Source organism: Tupaia chinensis, unplaced genomic scaffold, assembly GCF_000334495.1.
Source record: "Tupaia chinensis unplaced genomic scaffold, TupChi_1.0 Scaffold144255_1, whole genome shotgun sequence".
Classification (NCBI taxonomy): domain Eukaryota; kingdom Metazoa; phylum Chordata; class Mammalia; order Scandentia; family Tupaiidae; genus Tupaia; species Tupaia belangeri.
Genome location: NW_006204113.1, coordinates 4,995,752 through 5,015,905, shown reverse-complemented (window position 1 = coordinate 5,015,905; position 20,154 = coordinate 4,995,752). Strand labels below are relative to the sequence as shown.

General features: G+C 38.7%; 1 protein-coding gene across 1 annotated transcript in view; it reads right to left on the bottom strand.

The window, feature by feature from the left end:
• SORCS3 (sortilin related VPS10 domain containing receptor 3) overlaps positions 1-20,154 on the bottom strand; it is a 589,937-nt gene that overhangs the window by 167,128 nt on the left and 402,655 nt on the right. The window contains exon 10 of the mRNA XM_006166440.1: positions 16,136-16,254. Coding sequence (XP_006166502.1) covers positions 16,136-16,254 — 119 coding nt within the window. The remainder of the gene's footprint in view (positions 1-16,135; positions 16,255-20,154) is intronic.

Below are 20,154 nucleotides of genomic sequence, written 5' to 3'. Positions count from 1 at the left end.
TCCTTCTTTTTTTTTTTTTTTTTTTTTTGAAAAGTTTTTGCTATAGGGCAAATGCGCTCACCGGAAAGACAGAGACATAGACACAGGAAGCGAGAAATCACCCCCCAGGGAGGATGGCCACACTGCAATCCCTTCTCCTCCTTTCTCCTCTCGGGATCTTGGGCATGCACGCACACATGCCTGGCGTGAGTTTAAGCCACCGGGTCCGGGACTCAAAGTGCGGTCGACTACATGGGAGTCCAACAACATAGCCATTACGCTAACTGCTGGTCTCTAAATAAAAACATTTTTAAATAAATAAATATTTGAGAGTCTTTTAAAATTGCCTTGAGGTGGATTCCCCAAAGTAGAACCTGACACAAGGACTTTCATTTAGGTATTTTTTGGTTTTTGGTTCTTTTGAGTAACGATCTAGGAACAAGAGTGATAGAATAAAGAAGTAGAAAACAGGGAGAGAAGAAAGCCATCTTAGGGTGCATTACTGGACTGATTATTATTGTAAGCAATTGAGCTCAAAACTCCATTCCAAACAGACTCCTATGAAACTCCTTAGAATTGTCCACTGGACCCAGGAAGAGAAGAGTACTTCTCCATTCGCTCCTGACTCCTCTTGGTCAAGCTGCCCCTGAGTGTCTTGATACTGTCAAGGTTGGTATCTATAACAAAATGGCTAAGGGGTCTCTTGTAAGCAACCCACCTGTGGAGAAATCAATCCCACAACAAAAGAGCCAAAGGTTCACAATGCAGCTGAGGCAAGACAGCAGCAGGCCACCTTCATACACAGCTAGTTAAAGGGAAATGGGGCATGTGAGATATTCTACACCAAGGTCCACTAAATAGCATTACTTCACCATCATATCACCCAATCTGTGGTCATTTGTAGACGTATTTCAAATCCTAACAGCAATATTTACATCAAGCCACTAAAATCATTATATACGTAAGATTATATATATACATTGTATTATACACATCACGGCTACCTACTATTTAAAGAACTTCCATTTGCACTGGCTTTGATAACACTTTTACTTAAGATTCTGAAAGCACTTCAAGAATATTCACCTGAAAATATCTTTATTGGATTTCTTTTGAAGATTGTCTCTATAACTCCTGCATTTTTCTTTAAACTCCTATGTTGTAAATGTATCCCTAATGATAAAATTGCTATTTATTTAACATTCAAAATTTCTCCCATTAAGGCCAAATTAACATCATTTAAAATATCTTCAGATAGTTTTGCTTTGAATAATTACACTCAATTAATTTCTGCCTTGGGGCTTTTTCTTTCCAAAAGATAATAATTTATTAGGAATACACTAGCCACATCATAGGTCTTTCTACCTCCCATGTTGCAACAGAACAGGGTCTTAAATGAAGTACCAAAACCCAAATGAGCTTGTGACCAAGAGGCTACAAGAGTCTTGAAAGAGAATTAAACCCCAGAATATCTACAATCCCAAACATATCACTAGCAATTGGTTTATTTTAATAACCAGCTCTACAGAAGCTATGTGGGAAGGTTTTATCAAGCACACATGTTGATCCATGAATTGAATCCATGAAGAATTAAAAATTAAGTTGGGAGAAAAGATTTAGTAATCTTTTCTGTGATAGGCTTATAAAAACCTTTGAAAGAAGATGTACACACACAGAACAGTGAGGCTGAATTTTGCTTGTGGATTAGTCTCTTGATTCTTGCATTTTGTAGGGCTTTGTAGTTTTCAAAGCATTTCAAAGCCATTATTATCACCTTTGATCCTTACAATAACCTTGCAATATAGGCAGGGCTACTGGCATAATTCCATTGTATGGAGATGAGGAAATTAGTGCTCTGAGCATCTAAGTGACTTAACTAGTATTCTCTGGCTGGTAGGTAGCAGCTCTCTGATTACAATTCAGGTCTTTAAAACAAACTAACTAGTAGAACGAATATTGAAGGTCCACAACGTAATGTAATATTCTTTGTTGAAGATGAGGAATAGGTAAATATCCTTGATTAGAATATTACACACCTCATTCATGTTTTGAAAAACCATATTGTACTTCACGAAGATGTACAACAATTAAATGTGAATCGGAAATTATATATTATATATTATATATTATAATTATATATTATATATTATAATTTCATCATAAAAGATAACTAGCTAGTTAAATTACAAGCTGTTCGAGAACAGAGGCAAAATCTTCTATGTCTGCTATGTTCCAGTTACATTGTACTGAAGTTCTTCTAGGGGTTCATAGAATATCTGTTAATTTTCTGCTAATAGTTCTGGAACATATCCCAATACTTTTTATTTTATTTTAATTTATTTGCCAGGGGTAGGTACACTCAAGATAGAAAGGGAGAGAAATCCCCAATACACTGCAATCATTTTTCCTCCATTTCTCCGTTGTGTCAGGACTTTGGGCTTGCACATATGCCCAGTGTGTTTTTCAGGCCCCTGGGGCCAGGATTTGAACTGCAGTTAGCCATGTGGGATCCAGCTCTAGATGTACCACACTGTACTACAGACAGGTTCACCTCAATACTTTATAAAGTACTACACATCTGTTTTTATATAGAACTCTTTGAAACTAACAGCAATAATATCCAAGCTTCTGATTGGCTTCACTGTGGTACTGGACTCATCTGAAAATGACTCTATTACACCCTATTGCTCCACCCTCAGTTGTGCTGCTTTTCCAGATGGCTTAGCTCTCTCTCTCTCTCTCTCTCTCTCTCTCTGTCTCTCTCTCTCTCTCTCTCTTTTTAGGGAGATTTTTGCTATTGGCCACATGCACTTGCTGTAGAGATAGAGAGAAACAGAATCACCCCTCAGAAAGAGAGAAATAACCCCCCAGGGGGATGGCCACACAGTAATCCCTTCTCTTCCATTCTCCTCTCTGGATTTTGGACATGCACACACACGTGCCTGGTGTGAGTTTTAAGCTGCCACATCTAGGACTCAAACCACGGCTGACTATAGGAGTCGAGCAACACAATCATTATGCCGTCCTCTGGTCCTGAGATGGCTTATTTCTTGACTACACCTACAGAATATTAGCAGAAGTTAAAAGCAGCAGTAGGTAGTGTGGGCAGAAGTCTGACTGCTATTTCCTATTTTTCCAAAGTCCTTTTCAGAGGGCCTAGGGGGGACTCAAGCCCACAGATGTTGACAGACCATTTTGACCCATTGGCAACAGGATTCTTCCTACGTCCTGCCCCTGGCATAGTATTGGAGTATCTTCGTAAGGTATATTAAGCCTCCTTATCACTGTTTAAGCACATTCCTTTCTGATCTCAGCAACCTTTCTTTTCCAATCACCACCCTAAAAGCTTTAAAACCCACCTATAAGCTACAACCCCCCCCCCAACCACCTGCAGCCCTTCTATCTGCCCCACCTTTTGGGCCAAACCAATGAAAACACTTTTCACTAAATTCCAAACTCTGCCTCTCATTCTCAAAATCAAATAAAAAGAATCCTGTACCTGATCACCCCAAGAGAAAGGCATGTTTTGCCTCTCTCCATGCCTAGATCATTCATATTCTGCTTGGAAATAAACCACATTAATTATTAATTATTAATTTTTTTAGAATTGGTTATTTTCCATCAGCAGGAGTCTATGGATCTACATGGTGCTACTTATCCAGTTAGCATCTTCATAAGGTTCAGGAGGGAGTGACGAGCGAGCTCTTTGGGTGAATAGTTATGGATGCCACAGGTTCAGCATGCTACCCTCTCCTCCTGGCCAGAAGCCATCCAAACCTTCTCAGATACAAGTGGCCAAGTGTGTTTTATAGGGTTTCTGCCTTTTCCCTGTGTTCAGTTCTTAAATGCCGTCTCTCTCCTATATGTTCAGGTTGCAGTGTTCTATCTCCCAGAGCACAGTGAGGGGCAACTTTTGTTCTGTGCTAAGGCAGCAAAGGCATTAGAGAGCATGTGGAAAAACACGTGTCAGAGTTGAGGTCACTTCCTCCTTTCATTTTTCTTTTTCCCCACCTCTTGAGTACTTTATGTGTATCTTTATTATGGACTTGCTTATTGTATTTTAGATATCTGAAGATATACCAGTACCATATCCCCCTTTTTAGGAACACAATTGCATGCACAAAGAAAATGTATTCAATGAGCGAAGGAATCCACGTCACGTTGAAGTCCTGCTCCTGTGCCAGGAAGACACCACATAAATCTTTTGTGATGGCTTACTAAGGCCCTGTGCTCGCTTCGTCATCACACTCCCTACTAGCCCAGGAATGAATCATATCACCGAATGAATTTTACCATGACGGCAGCTGCACTACCTGTTCTCCAGGATAATCACTAGAAAAGCTACTCTGTACGGGAAAAGACTGGATTTTCAACCATCTTGGCTCAGAACACATAAATTAACTTCCCTCTCTCCTCTACTCTTAGAGAGGAAAGCTGATTTCTCTTTTATCCATGTGGAACTGAGGTATTTCAGGCAGACACTTCCCCATTAAAACAAGGGCTCTTCTGGGAAGGATTAGCTTCTTTTGATTTCACCCTGAAACCCCAGGCCCCCTGCACAGAAAAGGCACTGACAGATTAATACATTTCACACATTTCTTTGCCTCTCCAGCCCAGCTTGCCCAGCAGCAGTAGATCAAACACTACATACCCTCAAGCAAAACTATCAACAGGGCTACCTTTACCTCTTAGTCAATAAGAAAACAAAGGTGACATAGAACCTTTGCGATCTTCCTAAATTTCAGGGAGCCTGTGAATAGTTTATGGACCCTTCTACCACACAAAAGATACAGGACTAGATAACATGTCTAGGAAAAGGAAATTCTGATTGGGCATGAAGGCCTTTCCTTTAGAGGGTAAACTTTTTATTTGAAATCAGTATCACAGGAAGAAGTTATATTAATTTAATGAATAAATATTACTGTAGTTTACCTAGGTTCTTTGTTAATATTTTACTCTTAAATGTATATATGTGTATATATATATATATATATATATATATATATATTTGAGTATATTGACTCTCTCATAGGTAAATAATTTTGCATAAAACATGTCCATCAAATGTATTGATATGCAGAGAAAAATAATGCAGAAAAAATATATATTCTTGGCTTTCATCTAAATTCCTAGTGGTTTTATGTATCTACCATAAAGAAGCCAAACCTGTGACTCATGGAGCCAGCAGTGCTACAAATGGGGCCAGCAGGTGGCGTGATGGTTAAAAGCGCTGGACTCCCATGTGGCCGACTGATGTTTGAGTCCTGGACCCTGTCTCTCTCTCTCTCACTCTGTCCCTCTCTGTTCAAATTAAAATAAATAGATAAATAAATAAAGTTAAATTAAATAATTCTTTAAAGAAAAATGTTAGTGGTTTTCTAACATTTCTTAACAGTGGAATTCTTTCATCAAAGGAAAGACTATTAAGAAACCCAATATACAGAGCAAACAGATCAGAGCGGCTCTACTCAAGGAGGGGCTAAGAAGCCTGAGGTCCAACCCTCCCAGACATCTTCTTCCATTTTTTTGGTAGCTCTTGAGCAGTTTCCTGAGACCCAGTGCAAAACTGCCAAGAAATAGTTTGGTACATAAAGGTGAGAAAGAGTGGAGGGATAAACTGGTCTTCTTTATCTGTGATTTATTTTTTTTACCCTTAAAGTCGTATGTCTCTGTTAGCACTAAAACCAAACAGAAGATACCCATACTTGTACAAGTTATAAAATTAAAGGGAAAAAAAATCCCTTAAAGTAATGAAAAGTCAAACCCACCTTTATACCCAACCTGCTGTTATTTAGCTGCTCAAACTATAGGCATAAAAGATAATAATCTTGGGATCAGCAGTTAGTCTAATGGCTATGTCACTGAACTCCCACGTACTCAACCACGGTTCGTGTCCTGGACCCGGTGGCTTAAACTCATGCCAGGCGCATGTGTGTGTATGCCCAAGATCCCGAGAGGAGAATGGAGGAGAAGGGATTGCGGCGTGGCCATTCCCCTGGGGGGTGATTTCTCGCTTTCTGTCTCTCTGTCTCTCTCTGTCTGTCTGGCGAGTACACACGTCCTATAGCAAAAAAAAAACTCTCAAAAAAAAAAAAAGATAATAATCTACTTTTCCTTTTAAAAGCCAAAACTACAGAGAAGCAGCAAGTATCTTTTGGTGTCCTGCTCTTCCTTGGCAATACTCACTGGAGATCCTCTGAAGGCTGAGTTATTCCATAGCTTCTACCAAAACCACCTGTTGGAACAAGTGGCAGAGTAGGTAGAACACCACCTACTCCAATGCCCTGAGATCATGCTTAGATATACTCTGTGAGTTTAAAGCTTGGGAGAGAAGCTGCTCTGCTGGCCAGAGGATTTTCTGCTTGGACCAATTCTCCTGAGGCAGCTTTATTTCAATGATTAGAATAAGGATTCTTGGCCTTTCTTGCTTTAGAAGCAGAGATTGATCACCCCAGGGATCTTGTCTTCTCCATAAAGCCTGTCCTGATCTCTATTTCAATTTTTCTATTTCAACTCTCCTCATCCCCCCCAAAAAAGAAGATAAAAATATTCCACACTGGGGCCAGCAGATGGCATAGTGATTACATTGCTGGCCCACATGGCTGACCAGGGTTTGAGTCCTGGACTCAGTAGCTTGAAACTCATGCTGGGTACGTGTGTGTGTGTGCTTAAGATCCCAGAAGAAGAATGGAGGAGAAGGGATTGTGGCATGGCCATCCCCTGAGGGGTGAATTCTCACTTTCTGTCTGTCCATCTCTGCGTCTCAGGCGAATGTATGCCCCTTATTGCAAAAATCTCTCTTGAAAAAAAATAATAATTCCATGATGATTTTGGAAATACCACATTTGAGATGGCTCCAATATTCTTTTTTAAATGCACACACTAAATAAAATAAAGACTAAAAAAAAGCAGCCAACTGCTCAAGAACAGCCAATGGTAAAAGAAAAGGGAGATAGAAAAATAAACAATAGCATAAAGTTTAATGCAGAGAAGTTGCTAAAATTCATCCAGAAATTAGTTCTCAGCTTTCTTTTTTTTTGGTGAGGGGGAAGGAGAGGTTTTTTATAGGGCACGGTGCTCGCCAGATAGACAGAGAGCGACAGAGAGAAAGAAAACGAGAACTCCCCCCCCCCCCAGGGGGCATGGCCATGCCGCAATCCTTTATCCTCCATTTTCCTCTCGAGATCTTGGGCACACATACACGCACCCCGCATTGAGTTTAAGCCGCTGAGTCCAGGACTCAAACTACGGTTGACCATGTGGGAGTCCAGCTACATAGCCATTATACTAACTGGTGGTCCCAGTTCTCAGCTTTCTAAAAATTAGAAAGAGAGGAACCAGCAGATGGTGTAATGGTTACGTCACTGGACACCCCGTAGTCGACTGCAGTGTGAGTCCCAGACCCTGTGGCTTAAAACTTATGCCAGGCATGTATGCATGTCTGCCCCAAATCCTGAGAGAATGGAGAAGGGATTACAGAGTAGCCATTTCCTCTTGGAGGTGATTTCTGGCTTTCCGTCCCTCCAGTGAGTACACATGCCCTATAGAAAAAATCTCTAAAACAAACAAACAAACAAGAAAACAAATAAACAAAAAACTATAAAGAGAGGACCACAAAATTATTTAGATTTAATTTAGAAAAGGTTCCAGGACATTTCAAACTTATAGTTTTAGCATTCTACTCCCTCACAACTTCACCTGTTCTTAGAGAGGTCGCAGTGCATTATGTTCCCTCACTTCCTTAGCTTTACCCATGACTTCTTTGTGCAGAATGCTTGCTTTCTCCTTTCCTATGTGACGTCTAGTCACAGCCTTCCTTCCAGGGAGCTTATACTGATCCTTCTCCCAGGGCAGCCTGAAAAGCACCTCCTCCTCACTCCAAGAGCAACATGTGCTTTCTACTAATGTGGCTTTCATAACACTATATTATAATTGTTAGTTGTCTGTGTTTCCCACTGGGCTGAATGCATTTTAATATATTTAAATGAATGAATATAAAGTGGGCATTGAATAACATATTGGATAATTCCTGGACAGCAGTTTTATAAAAACACAGACATTCTACATATGGCCCTTTCTTATGCAGTGAGCAATTGCCAATTACCTTAAGTTGTCTTATATTGTTAGCTGCAGAAACAAGATTCCCTTGCTTGAGAAAGATAACTAACTACACTCCCTGAGAATAAGGACGATGTCTTATCTTCTCAGTTCAGTTCAGTTCAACAAACATTTATTGAGTACCAGTCATTAGGCTAAGTGCAGGAGGAACAAAGATGAATAAGACATTGTCCTGTTCCTCTCACAGTTTACAGACCTAGCTGGGCAGGTATAAGCTAAATAGATAAACTGTCATCACTACAGCTTGGTTCAGTCCTGACTGAGGATGTCAGAGAAGGTTTCCAATAGTAGGTGCTGTCTAAACTGAATTTTTAATTGTTTGTTTTATAGGTTTTTTGACTTAGGGTATGTGCACTCTCTGGGAAGAGAGAGAGAGATAGAGACAGTGAGAGGGAAAGTGAGAAGTCACCCCCAAAGGGGGATGGCCACACCACAATCGCTTCTTCCTTCTCCTTCCAGGATCTTAGACATGAACACAAATGCCCCTGGCATGGGTTAAAAGCCACTGTATCTGGGACTCAAAACGTGGTCAGCCATGTGGGAGTCCACAATGGTAACCGTATGCCATCTGCTGGCCCCTAAATCAAATTTTAAAGAATGAGTTTGTCTTATAAAGGGACATTCCAAGTAGAAAAAAAAAAAAAAAAAGAAACAAAGACACACTAGAAAGATTTAAATACTGAAACGTAAAATAAAACAACGAAAGTAGATGGGGATCAATGGTGGGCAAGGAATTAGCATGAGACTGATGGGATAGGTAGACTCCAGATCATAGAAGATCTTATGAACAATATTAAGAGATTTGGACTGTGGGACCAGCAGTTAGCGTAATGGTTATGTCACTAGATTCCCATGTAGTCAACCGCGGTTCAAGTCCTGGACCTGGTGGCTTAAACTCACGCCAGGCGTGTGTGCATGCGTGCCCAAGATCCCGAGAGGAGAATGGAGGAGAAGGGATTGTGGCGTGGCCAACACCCGCGGGGGGGGGGGACTTCCCCCTTTCTGTCTCTATGTCTTTCTGGTGAGCGCACATGCCCTATAGCAAAAACTTGTCAAAAAAAAGGAGATTTGGACTTCACTCTATAATGAGGTGATGAGCATGACTGAAGACAAGAACATTGATTTTATTCTAAATAAATTATTTCAAAAGCAGTATTTTGAATGGATTGGGGGAATATTCCGATCTGGAAGCAAGGAAATCAGTTAGCAAGCTATTGCAACTTTTCAGAAAATACATGTGTTTATAAATGGCTTTAAATAGCCAAGTAATACTTTTTTTCTTCTTTTCCCTCTCTCTTCTTTGCCTCTTATAAATCACCCTGGAGCAACAAGAAAAAAAAAAAAAAAAAAAAAGAAGAAAGAGAAATGCAACCTCTGCACTTGATGAAAATCTAACTCTGAACACAATGTAAGTGGGAATGAAGCCAAATACAGTGAAGGAACTAGGGTATAGGCCAGTAACAGAGAAAATCTGCCTAGAGCTATGAATTTTATATCAAACTAGAAAAGTATGGTTCACCAAACATGACACTTTTCAAAGAGCAAAACTATCTATTATTTGGATCCATGAGAATACATACCAGGCAGTGGGAGTGTACCAGTAGTAGAACAAGAACAAGAAGCTGAAGAGACCTAGCGAATAAAGAACCACCTAGGTGGTTCTGTCTTAGGAGAAGATCCTGCTTACAGAAAAAAAAATCTTGGAACCAGTAGGTGGCATGGAGGTTAAGGCACTGGACTCCCACATGGCCAATCATAGTTCAAGTGCCAGGCCCAGTGGCTTGAAAAATCACATTGGGCACATGTATGTGTGTCCTAAATCCCAAAAGGCAGATGGAGAAAAAGGAACTGTAGCATGGCCATCCCCTCCTTGGGGGAGGGTGATTTCTCACTTTCCCTCTCTCTCTGTCTCTCTTTGGTAAACACACATCTCTGTCTCTCTTTGGTGAGCACACGCGCCCTATGGCAAAAACTCTAAAAAAGCAAGAAAGAAAGAGAAAGAAGGAAGGAAAGAAAGAAAGAAAGAAAGAAAGAAAGGAAGAAAGGAAGAAAGAAGAAAGAAAGAAAGAGGGAAAGAAAGAAAGAAAAGAAAAGAAAAAACAATCTTGAGTCCTATAGAATTTCACTGAGAATGAAGGAGAATTCTTATCAGGTTGAAACAAAACCCTGATCTATCACCAAAATTGTCCCTTTCAAGTAATTCATCCAAAAAGAGCTTATGTCATTAAAAAATAATAGATTAAAACATAAACATTTTTTAAAAAATCACAAAATGATAAAATAATACATCAAAAGGGAGAAAGTAACAAATAAAAGGAAAAATGAACAGCAGACATGGAACAAAATATTCTTTCATGGAACAAATGAAAATTGTGGCTGCACTGCTATGATTAAAAATAACTTTTATGATAAAAAGATCACATTTATAAGAGAGGAGTTTCAAGCAGAAATACAAGAGCTGAGGGAAGATATGTTGAGACAACAAAGAGAGATAAAACATAAGCTGGCAAAGCTCAGAAAAGAAGTTCAAGAAAAAGCAACAACAAAAAAAGACCAAAAGGAGTCTGGACACTTAAAAATACTCATGCAAGGATAATGTAAGACTATTTTAATCTTATTTTTGTGCAGTTCTCTCAGAGAATCAGAAAATCAGAAATATATTACTTTCTCTTTTCTTTCTTGTCTAACACACCCTAGGTGCACTGGAGGGTGACAGCCAAAATGATAAAATGGAACTGAAAAATGTATTTCTTTCTTTTTCTACTTTGTTTAAAAGTTGCCAGAGAGGTTGTATATCCACCAGAGAGAGAGAGAGAGACAGAAAAACAGAGAGAGAAAGAGAAAGGAAAAAAGCTCCTCTGAGGTGGACATGGTCACACCACAATCCTTTTACCTTCATTATTCCATCCTCTCAGGAATTTGGACACCCATGAACGCATGTCCACCATGTTTTTCAAGCCACCAAAGCTACAATTCAAATTGTGACCAGTCATGTGGGATATAACACCCTTAACCACTAGGCTATGATACTAACCCCAAAGCATGTATTTTAAGATTTAATTCTTAAAACATTTCTCTCCTTCCTTCCTTCCTTCCTTCCTTCCTTCCTTCCTTCCTTCCTTCCTTCCTTCCTCTCTCTCTCTCTCTCTTTCTCTCTCTTTTTCTTTTTCTTTCTTCTTTTGTTTTCCTTTCCTTTTCATTTTTTTCCTTTCCTTTCCTTTCTTCTTTCTTTCTTTCATGAGTGAGAGACAGAGTGAGAGAGAAAGATAGAATTCCAATGGGATCTTGGCACCACAACTCACCTGTAGCCTTCAGCAAGTCCTGGATCATGTTCAAATGTGTGCTTAGTGTACTCAGGAAAGTGTCTGGACTTAAACCAGGATCCTTCTCATGTGCAGTATGACCAACCATAAAGTACACATCAGTAAGTAACTGGTATTCAAATATTTTTTAGAAAAGGATTTTATGTGTCAAAGGTTAAAAAAAAATAAAACAAAACAAACAAACAAGTACCAAATCAAAAATAAAACCAGACACCTAAAAGAAAAATAACCCTCAGACTGGCCCAACACAATCATTCAGGAAGACAATGGAGCAAAGTTCTCAACAGTGCTCCTTTAACTTTCTTCAACAGTGCTCCTTAAAATATCTAAGTCTAATGGAATTATATTTTAAGACAGTAAGGTAAACAAGGAAATAATACAATCAATTAAAACTGGATGGTAGAAAAATTTGAGAGATGCGAGGAAATATAAATGCATGGAAATACATGAATTTTATAACTGCTCACAAGAGGAAATCAATAGATATTGTTCCAAAATAGAAGATGTGGTATGTAACATAACAGTTTTATTCATAAAACAAAGCGGTTAGAACAGAAAATTTAAATATTCAAAATAATCAAAGAAACAGGAAAACAGATCATATAATTAAAATTTCTTTTTAAGTAATCATGATTAAGTGCTGAGCATACACTATCAGAACTAAAGCTGAACAAAAAAATTCAAATACTCAAAATAATTAAGCATAGACAAACAGATCATAGAATTAACTTTTTAAAAATAGTCATAATTAAATGCTGAGCATACACTATCAAAACTAAAGCATATTTGTCATATTTATCAATGCAAATGGCCAACTTCACTTACGAAAAGGAAAAGATTGATTGATTAAATACTAACAGTCAACTGATTTATACTCGTTCCTGCACTATGTAGAGTTGTTTATCTGCAACCCACTGGCATTCTTTTATTTCATTTCAATCTTAGCTAATTAAATACTTGTACATATAAGCTTTTAATTTGTGCTTATTTGATGATTAGTACAATCAATGTTTTCCAAAAGTTTATTGGCCTATTTCAAGCACTGCTAATCCACTATCTTTCTTCTCACTGAGAGTAAAAAAAACAAAGTCCTTAAAACCACCTTCAAGACCATGTAGAATCTAGTACCCTACTGCCTTTCTGACCTTATCTTTATCCTTCCTATCTAGGTCTCATTTGCTGATTCCTTCTCATTTCCCTAAACTCAAAATATTGAAGTGCCCCTGGGACCCAGTCTTTGGTTTCTCTTGTCTATGTTTACTCCCTTGGTGACTTCAACTTTGTAATTTAAAATACCATTGAGATGCTGACAACCTTCTAATTTAAGTAGTCAATCATGACCTCCCTTTAGCCCCTGCTCCTGAACACAGCCCACTCCATATGACCATGCAGGCCTCAACAGAGCCAGAACCTGACCTATCTGCCTTTATGTTCCCCACTCATTATGCTATCTTCTGCCATCCCCTCCCTGGGTCACCACTCGGCTAAGCCTTCCAGGCATCTTAAATAAAATAATAATACCCCAATACATCCAAAATTCACAGTCCCTGATTTATTTTTACCCATAACATTTATCATTACTCGATATATATTTTGTACATAGATAGGTGATAGTAGAAGATAGATAGAAAGACAGAAATCAAGTCAGCAGGTGACATAGTGGTTAAGGCACTGAACTCTCACATAACCGACTATGGTTCAAGTCCTGGACCTGGCAGCTTGAAAATTATGTCTGGCACATGTGCATGAGTGCCTAAAATTCCAGGAGGAGAAGAGATTGTGGTGTGGCCATCCCCCCCAGGGGGTGACATCTCACTTTCCTTCTCACTGTTTCTGTCTCTTTTCAGTGAGTGTCCCTGCCCTATGGCAAAAATCTTAAAAAAGAGAGAGAGAGAGTTAATATGCATATTACACTGTTTCTAAGCACTGTTTAGTACTTTACAAATATCATTAACACCGTAATCTTCCTAGCAACCCATGAAGTAGGTACTAAATTATCTTCTTTTCATAGATGAGTCAAATGAGGCACAACTCAAGAAGGTCACACAGCTAAATGTGGCAAGACACAGTCTAAAAGAAAACATGCTGGCCCTGGGCACTAAAGCACATGTTCTTAATCAGTACACTTCATAGCTTTTCACATCTATGAATATATGGATGTATATATCACATACATATTTTTCCTATCTCTAGAGCCAATAAGGAACTTTGTTGTCTTCACTATCTTAACCTCAGTTATAAACAGGAGACCTTCCAGGTACTAGGCAATAATAGAACTTAATTGAATAATGGAATGTTGCATGTCTTTCAACAAAAAGTACTGGTGCTGATTAAAGGGAAAATATCTGTTTGCTTCTAATATAATAATTTTTTAAAAATTTAGAATAATTTGTAATCTAGGATGTTTGCCTACAGAGTAACAGAATACTTTGTGCAACAAAAAGAGAAATGAAAACAAAAATCTGAACATTTTAAATTCTAAAGTCATGTTTCCCAGAAACAAATCTGCTATGTTCACAATGTACAACCTGAGCATTAAGGAAAGGGCAATCAAACTGGTAAATTTATAAATAATCCCTGTGTTTTTACTTGAAAAAAAAATTAGAGAGAAAGATAATAGGCTTAAATGGGGACTATAACAATAGGGATGGAATCAAAGGAAGTAACTTAAGAAATAACTACATTGAAATAACAGTAAATTGAGGATTAATTAAAAGTGACACCAGCAGAAGTTGTGGATGGCAGAGGCTGACTTTCAGATTTTCACCTTAAGTGAACTAATAAAGGGCAGTGTCAGGAAGAGGAGGGACATGACTGTTTCAGTTGTGGGACATTCATGGAGGGATGCTAAGAAACCTAGGCCTGTAGCACATGGTAGAGTTCTCAGCTCACTGTCTTGAGCGTCATCAGATTGCTCAGGCAGTGAGTGCTAGGTGCAAAGAGACGCAGGGCAAAGGTAGAAATCCAGGGAACACAAGAGGAATGATCAGTTTGTCAATTTTTCATTATGTAAGTTCAATAAATACTTGTGAATAAGAGAATGAGAGTGTCGCTGACCTTCCAAGACTTAGAAAAGTGTCCTGAAATGCTGGCAATTAATCAAGGTGAGAAACAAGGAATTTTAGAAACATCAAGACTTGTTTCACTTCTTCTAAGCTGTGCTCAAGCGGCTGGTTACTTTCCTTCTATTTTACTAGACCTCAAAACTGTGTGCAACTAAGTTGTAGAAAGAAGTAACTACTATATCCACAGTCCATCATTAAAACAATGATTCACTGAGTGACTTGCAAAGACATCTTATTAGGGACAGAAGTTGAATTGAAATATGTGTATGAAATATTTCCCCATCTTAAGAGCATGTAAAATGAAATTTGGAAAAAAAAAAGGCAAATTGATTAAAATTTAGTAAGCAATGGCTTTTAGTAGCCTGTGTGCTTAGAAGAATGGTGTAGACCAGGGAACTACAAGCTTGCATTCATACCTCGGGGTAAGTCACACTGAGCTTAATAGTTCACAGTGGTCTCAGAGGAGAAGGGATTGATCTGGACTGAAAGACCAGGGGTTAGCCAGAGAAGGTCACTCGGGTGCTTAGGTCTAAGGAAGATGTCAATGTTCAAATTTTCCATGGGAAACAGTTTGCAAAACAATGGAGAGAAGGCATATGGAAAAGCAGAGTGGTGCAATCAAGGTTGCCATCCAATGCCAAGTTTATTTCACACACACACCCTGTCAATCTTTCGGTGAAGTAACACCTTTCGTTTCCCCTCATTTTTTCCTCCATTTTATACCTCCCTCAAGTATGCAGCAAAGATCACAAAACTCAAAACTTACCAAAAAGAAAAAAAAAAAAAAAAGCTGTTCTTGCCTTTCTGAAAATATGACTCCCATCAGTTTACTCTTATAGTCAATATTCTAGGAGTGAAGGATTTGGGACACAGACATTTGGGGAGTAGTCAGCATTGGACAGGAAGGCAAAGATGAACTGAGTTTTAGATTTTTTTCCAGGCAGATAATCCTAGAACTACTGAATCTATAGGAGATTCTCATGCCCAAGTTAGACAAGTCACTTTGGACAAAAATAGAATGTGACTTTAATAGATCACTTAAACTCAAATTTCATTAGAAATCTGACTTGAAGGGACCAGCAGATGGTGTGATGGTTATGTTGCTGGACTCCCACATAGATGACCGCAGTTCGAGTCCCAGACCCCGCAGCTTGAAACTCATGCTGTGAGTGCATGCCCAAAATTCCAAGAGGCAAATGGAAGAGAAGGGATTGTGGCATGGCCATTCCCTCTTAGGGATTATTTCTCAATTTCTGTCTCTGTCTCTTTAGTGAGCACACATGCCCTACAGCAAAAAAAAAAAAAAAAAATCTCTCTTAAAAACAAAAGAAATGTGACTTTCAATAGTTTCAGACCTCAATCTGAGACATGATCATTTCAATGCAGCTCTGGAATCGTACAACATCAATCTAACCCAAATATTCATTTGGTCATTGAAACCCCTTGGAAAGGATATTGACTCATAATATCTTTGTTTCTCAACACAGGTCTGGGATCTCTTCAGGGGATTGGGTTCACAAAGCAAAGGAGGGACAATGTCCCAGTCCCACATCTTCACAACCTTGGGAAAGCCATCCTCCTGTTCCTAGTAGGCGTTTGACTTCATTTCTGCATTCTTTTTCTGCTATTGACTGTGCTTTCTCTACTTACCTGAATAAAGATATATTCATCCTGGACCACAAGGGAACTGATGTCAATGGAGCGGGCAAAGGGCCCATTCCGAGTTGTCTCGGCGCATTCCTGGATCCTGCAGGTGAGGTAGTGAGCATCTGAAATGGGAGGGGAGAGTGGCACTTAGTGACATTTTCTGTAGCTAGCTTGTGTAAACTTAGAGAAATGGTATATTGTGCTCTCATCAATACACAAAGCTCTACTGCGTGGGAATCAATGATGTGATTTAAAACAATAATGATATGTCACTTTCTTGTGCACAAGATTTGTAATCATTATTAAAAGTGGTAATATTTAGTTTAGGCAAGGGAGTGGGAAAAGAGTTGATCACATAGCCTACCTAAACACTAAATTGGCATAGCTTTTTGGGAGAACAAATCTGAAATAGCTACTGGAATTTTAAATGCACATATCTACAGCAATTCTAATTTAAGAGACATTTTCTGTAGAAAGATTTTCACAAAAAGGTAAAGATGTTCATTGTGGTTTCACTTATAGCAAAGAAAAACTGGAAACAGGCTAAATATCCAGAAATTAAGGAACATTTAAATAAGCTAAAATACACACGTAACAGAGTACTACACAGCAATAAAAGAATTAGGGAGCTACATATGAATCAAAATGGCAATGTCTCCATGATGTTAAAAACTGTTCAGTATTATATATAGTTTAATCCAATTTATGTTTAATATATAGGTTAGCGCCACACTGCATAGAAAAAATTTATGTATATAGACTATGATTGCTTTTTCTGCAAAAGGACAGACTTAGGAGGTAAGATAGCACTGGAGTGAGGACTTTTTTTTTTCATTATATACAACTTCACTACTTTGACAAGTGCATACATTTATTATTTACATAAAACTTGTATAATTATTTGAAAAGTCTTCTGAAGATTTCAATAGCTGAATACCACCACTCCACAAACAACCTCCAAATTTTATGGTAGCAGGAAACTTTTAACTCTAAAATGCATTTTGATTATGGCTACTGGGTCATCCAGTGAAAGACAATCCATTTATAAAGTTCCCTGCCACTTAAGGAAAAACTACAAGTGAGTTTCTGTGAAGAAACTACTGTACAAATTTGCTTTTAAAATGGCTATTGTTTATTTAAGGGAATTTAAAAATAAATAGTCAAAAGGAAAAGATGGAATCACTTTAAGATTTAAAGTGAGAAAATCTTATCATCTAAAACCAGGTGCATTATTACCTGTGGTTACTGAAGGCAATTTTTCCCTTGCAGGTGCACATACGGGTGCATGTGTGTCAAGGATTCGAGTGAAGGGAATGGTAGGCAGCAGAGATAAATAAAGGTCAAATGTTTAAAACAGAAAAAAGTTCATAACAATCGGGCAAGAATACTTTAAATTATCCTTGTTTATTTTTAATTAATTAATTAATTAAAGGTGCATTTCTTATTCACATACTATGTGTTGGGTATTTTTTGAGGAATCCACCAATGATTAAGACAGAGATTTTTAGTTCTAAATGGGCCTACTGTCTAGGAAGCTGCTTATTTGTATTATATGTAGCTAGCTTTTACATACACTAATGTATAAATATGATGCTAATATAAACAAATATATTTTGGTAGCAAATTAATCTTTGTTATGTGCTATACATACCTACTTTTTGAGCATAGTCTATTTACTTTAGTAACCAGAATCCAAATATGTCTAACATTGATTTCATTCCCTGTCAATAGTCTTTATCAACTGCCCAGAACTGGAGCCCCTCATCTTTTCTCTCTTCCAAATCCCATACAGCCCAGTTGAGTTGTAAATCCAAATCCCATAACAATGCAGTTGAGTCCTAAGTCTTGACAACTCTGCTTCTGAAGTGTTTCCAGAATTTCTCTGTTCTCCATTTCACATGACACTTGTCTGGGACAAATCTTGTCATCTGTGTTAGCTGTTGCAGGCATTCACAAGTAGGATTCATGTGGATGATGGACTGGAAATCGGCCAGACTCAAGGCAGGAGCTGGGAGTCACCTCTAAAACTGAAACTCAGGCTCACACCTCCCCACATCAAAATCACCAAGTTTTGAGTGCTCTGGACAAAGTCCAAAAACCTTTCTACAGAAGAAAAAGCTTTTTACAATTAGCCAAATAAACTCAAATGCCTAAAAGGCCAAGCAAGTTATTTATCAAACTAAAATGAGCTGAGGGAGATGATAATTGGTAGCTGGTGCAAAGTCTCAGTGTTGGGGACCAATGTGGAACAGTGAGGACCACAATAAAATGGCAAATGCTTGCCTCATTAAGAAGGAGCTGCTTCTGAGCTCCAGTTTAGCACAACGTGCACAAACAAGACAGTCCAAGTTTCTAAGTAAAGCTACATGTCCCTATAATTTTAATGTAAATTTTCTGATTTAAAACATTAGTAGCTATTGTGAATAATGCTGCAATAAACATTGATGTGCAAGCACTTTTCTGACTGAGCGTTCTCCTGTCTTTTGGGTAAATACCCAGAAGTGGGATTGCTGGATCAAATGGTAGTTCTATTTGTAGATCCCTGAGGAACCTCCATATTGTTCTCCACAGTGGTTGAACTAGTTTACATTCCCACCAACAGCACCAACAGTGTAGGAGGGTTCCCTTTTCACCACATCCCCGCCAACACTTATCACTTTTTATATTCTTAATCTTTGCCATTCTGACAGGGGTTAGGTGGTATTCTCAACTGGATTGGTCTGAGAAGTATTTCATGATGGGCAAAGTATTTTTACAAGCAAAATGAGAAATAGCGATTGACTGTTTTAAAAAATAATTATAATAATAATAATAATGATTGGGGAAAACATAGAAAAGATATTGAATGTTGAAGCGGGGAGATTAATGTCTTTGTACTGACTGACTTGCAAGGCATTCCCTTTTGAAAAAGCAATGTAATACACTGTAAAGTTATATGTAATCCAATGTAATATAAAGAAGATTATGATGATAATAAAAAAATAAATTAATTAATTAAAAACATTAGTAGCTAGAAACTAGTAGTTGGCATAATGGCTATGTTGCTGGACTCCCATGTTATCAACCACAGTTCGAGTCCTGGACCCAGTGGCTTAAACTCACGCCAGGCACATGTGTATGCATGCCCAAGATCCCGAGAGGAGGACGGAGGAGAAGGAATTGTGGTGTGGCCATAACCCCGGGGGTTGATTTCTCACTTTCTGTTTCTCTGTCTCTCTCTCTCTGTTTTTCTGTTGAGCATATGCACCCTATAGCAAAAACCTCTCAAAAAAAAAAAAAGAAAAGAAAAGAAAAATCAACAGCTAATTTAAATTTAAACTATGGTGCAGGCCACAGACTGTGAGGCCAAACAAAACAAGCTAATACTCCAAGTGAAACTAGCAGCCACTCAATGCTAATCTCTGCTCTCTCGTTTGGCCCTAACCTACCTCTCCAGAGAAGAGATAAATTTCTCATTTCCATTCTCTGACCCTGTAGCAACCAGCTTGTCCAGCATTCTCTAAATACAGCCTGCATGTCCTTCCTCTTTGCCTTTGTTTACAGAGAAAGCCAAGAGTGGCCTGGCTGCAGAGAAGGAAAGGCAGAGAGCCCAGGCTGTACTTTAGCGTACATTGCCTGCCCACCAGGAATAGTCTTGGACCCACACAGCCTTAGTAATTTGCTCCTAGAATAAAGCACCAAAACACAGTGAAAAGCTGTAGTAAATACATATAAAGAAACCACAAGTGTTGACCTGACAACCCGCTTTCTTCTTGCCAACCTGCATGGTGGAAAGCTCTCTACATAGGTAATCAAAGGTGCACACAGGGAGACACCTACTTATCCCCACACACTGGCTAATTTTCCCCTGGTTGATTACTATCCACTCTCTCATCTGGACATTTTAGAAAAAGAATCAAGTATATTCAAGGCTACCCCAAACAAAGTCAAAAGCTCGCTAAACCTTGGCCCGTGGCAGGGAAGATCCTGTGCCAAACTCATCCTCCTTCCTGGCTCTCCCCTTCTTGCCACTGCCCAGCAGG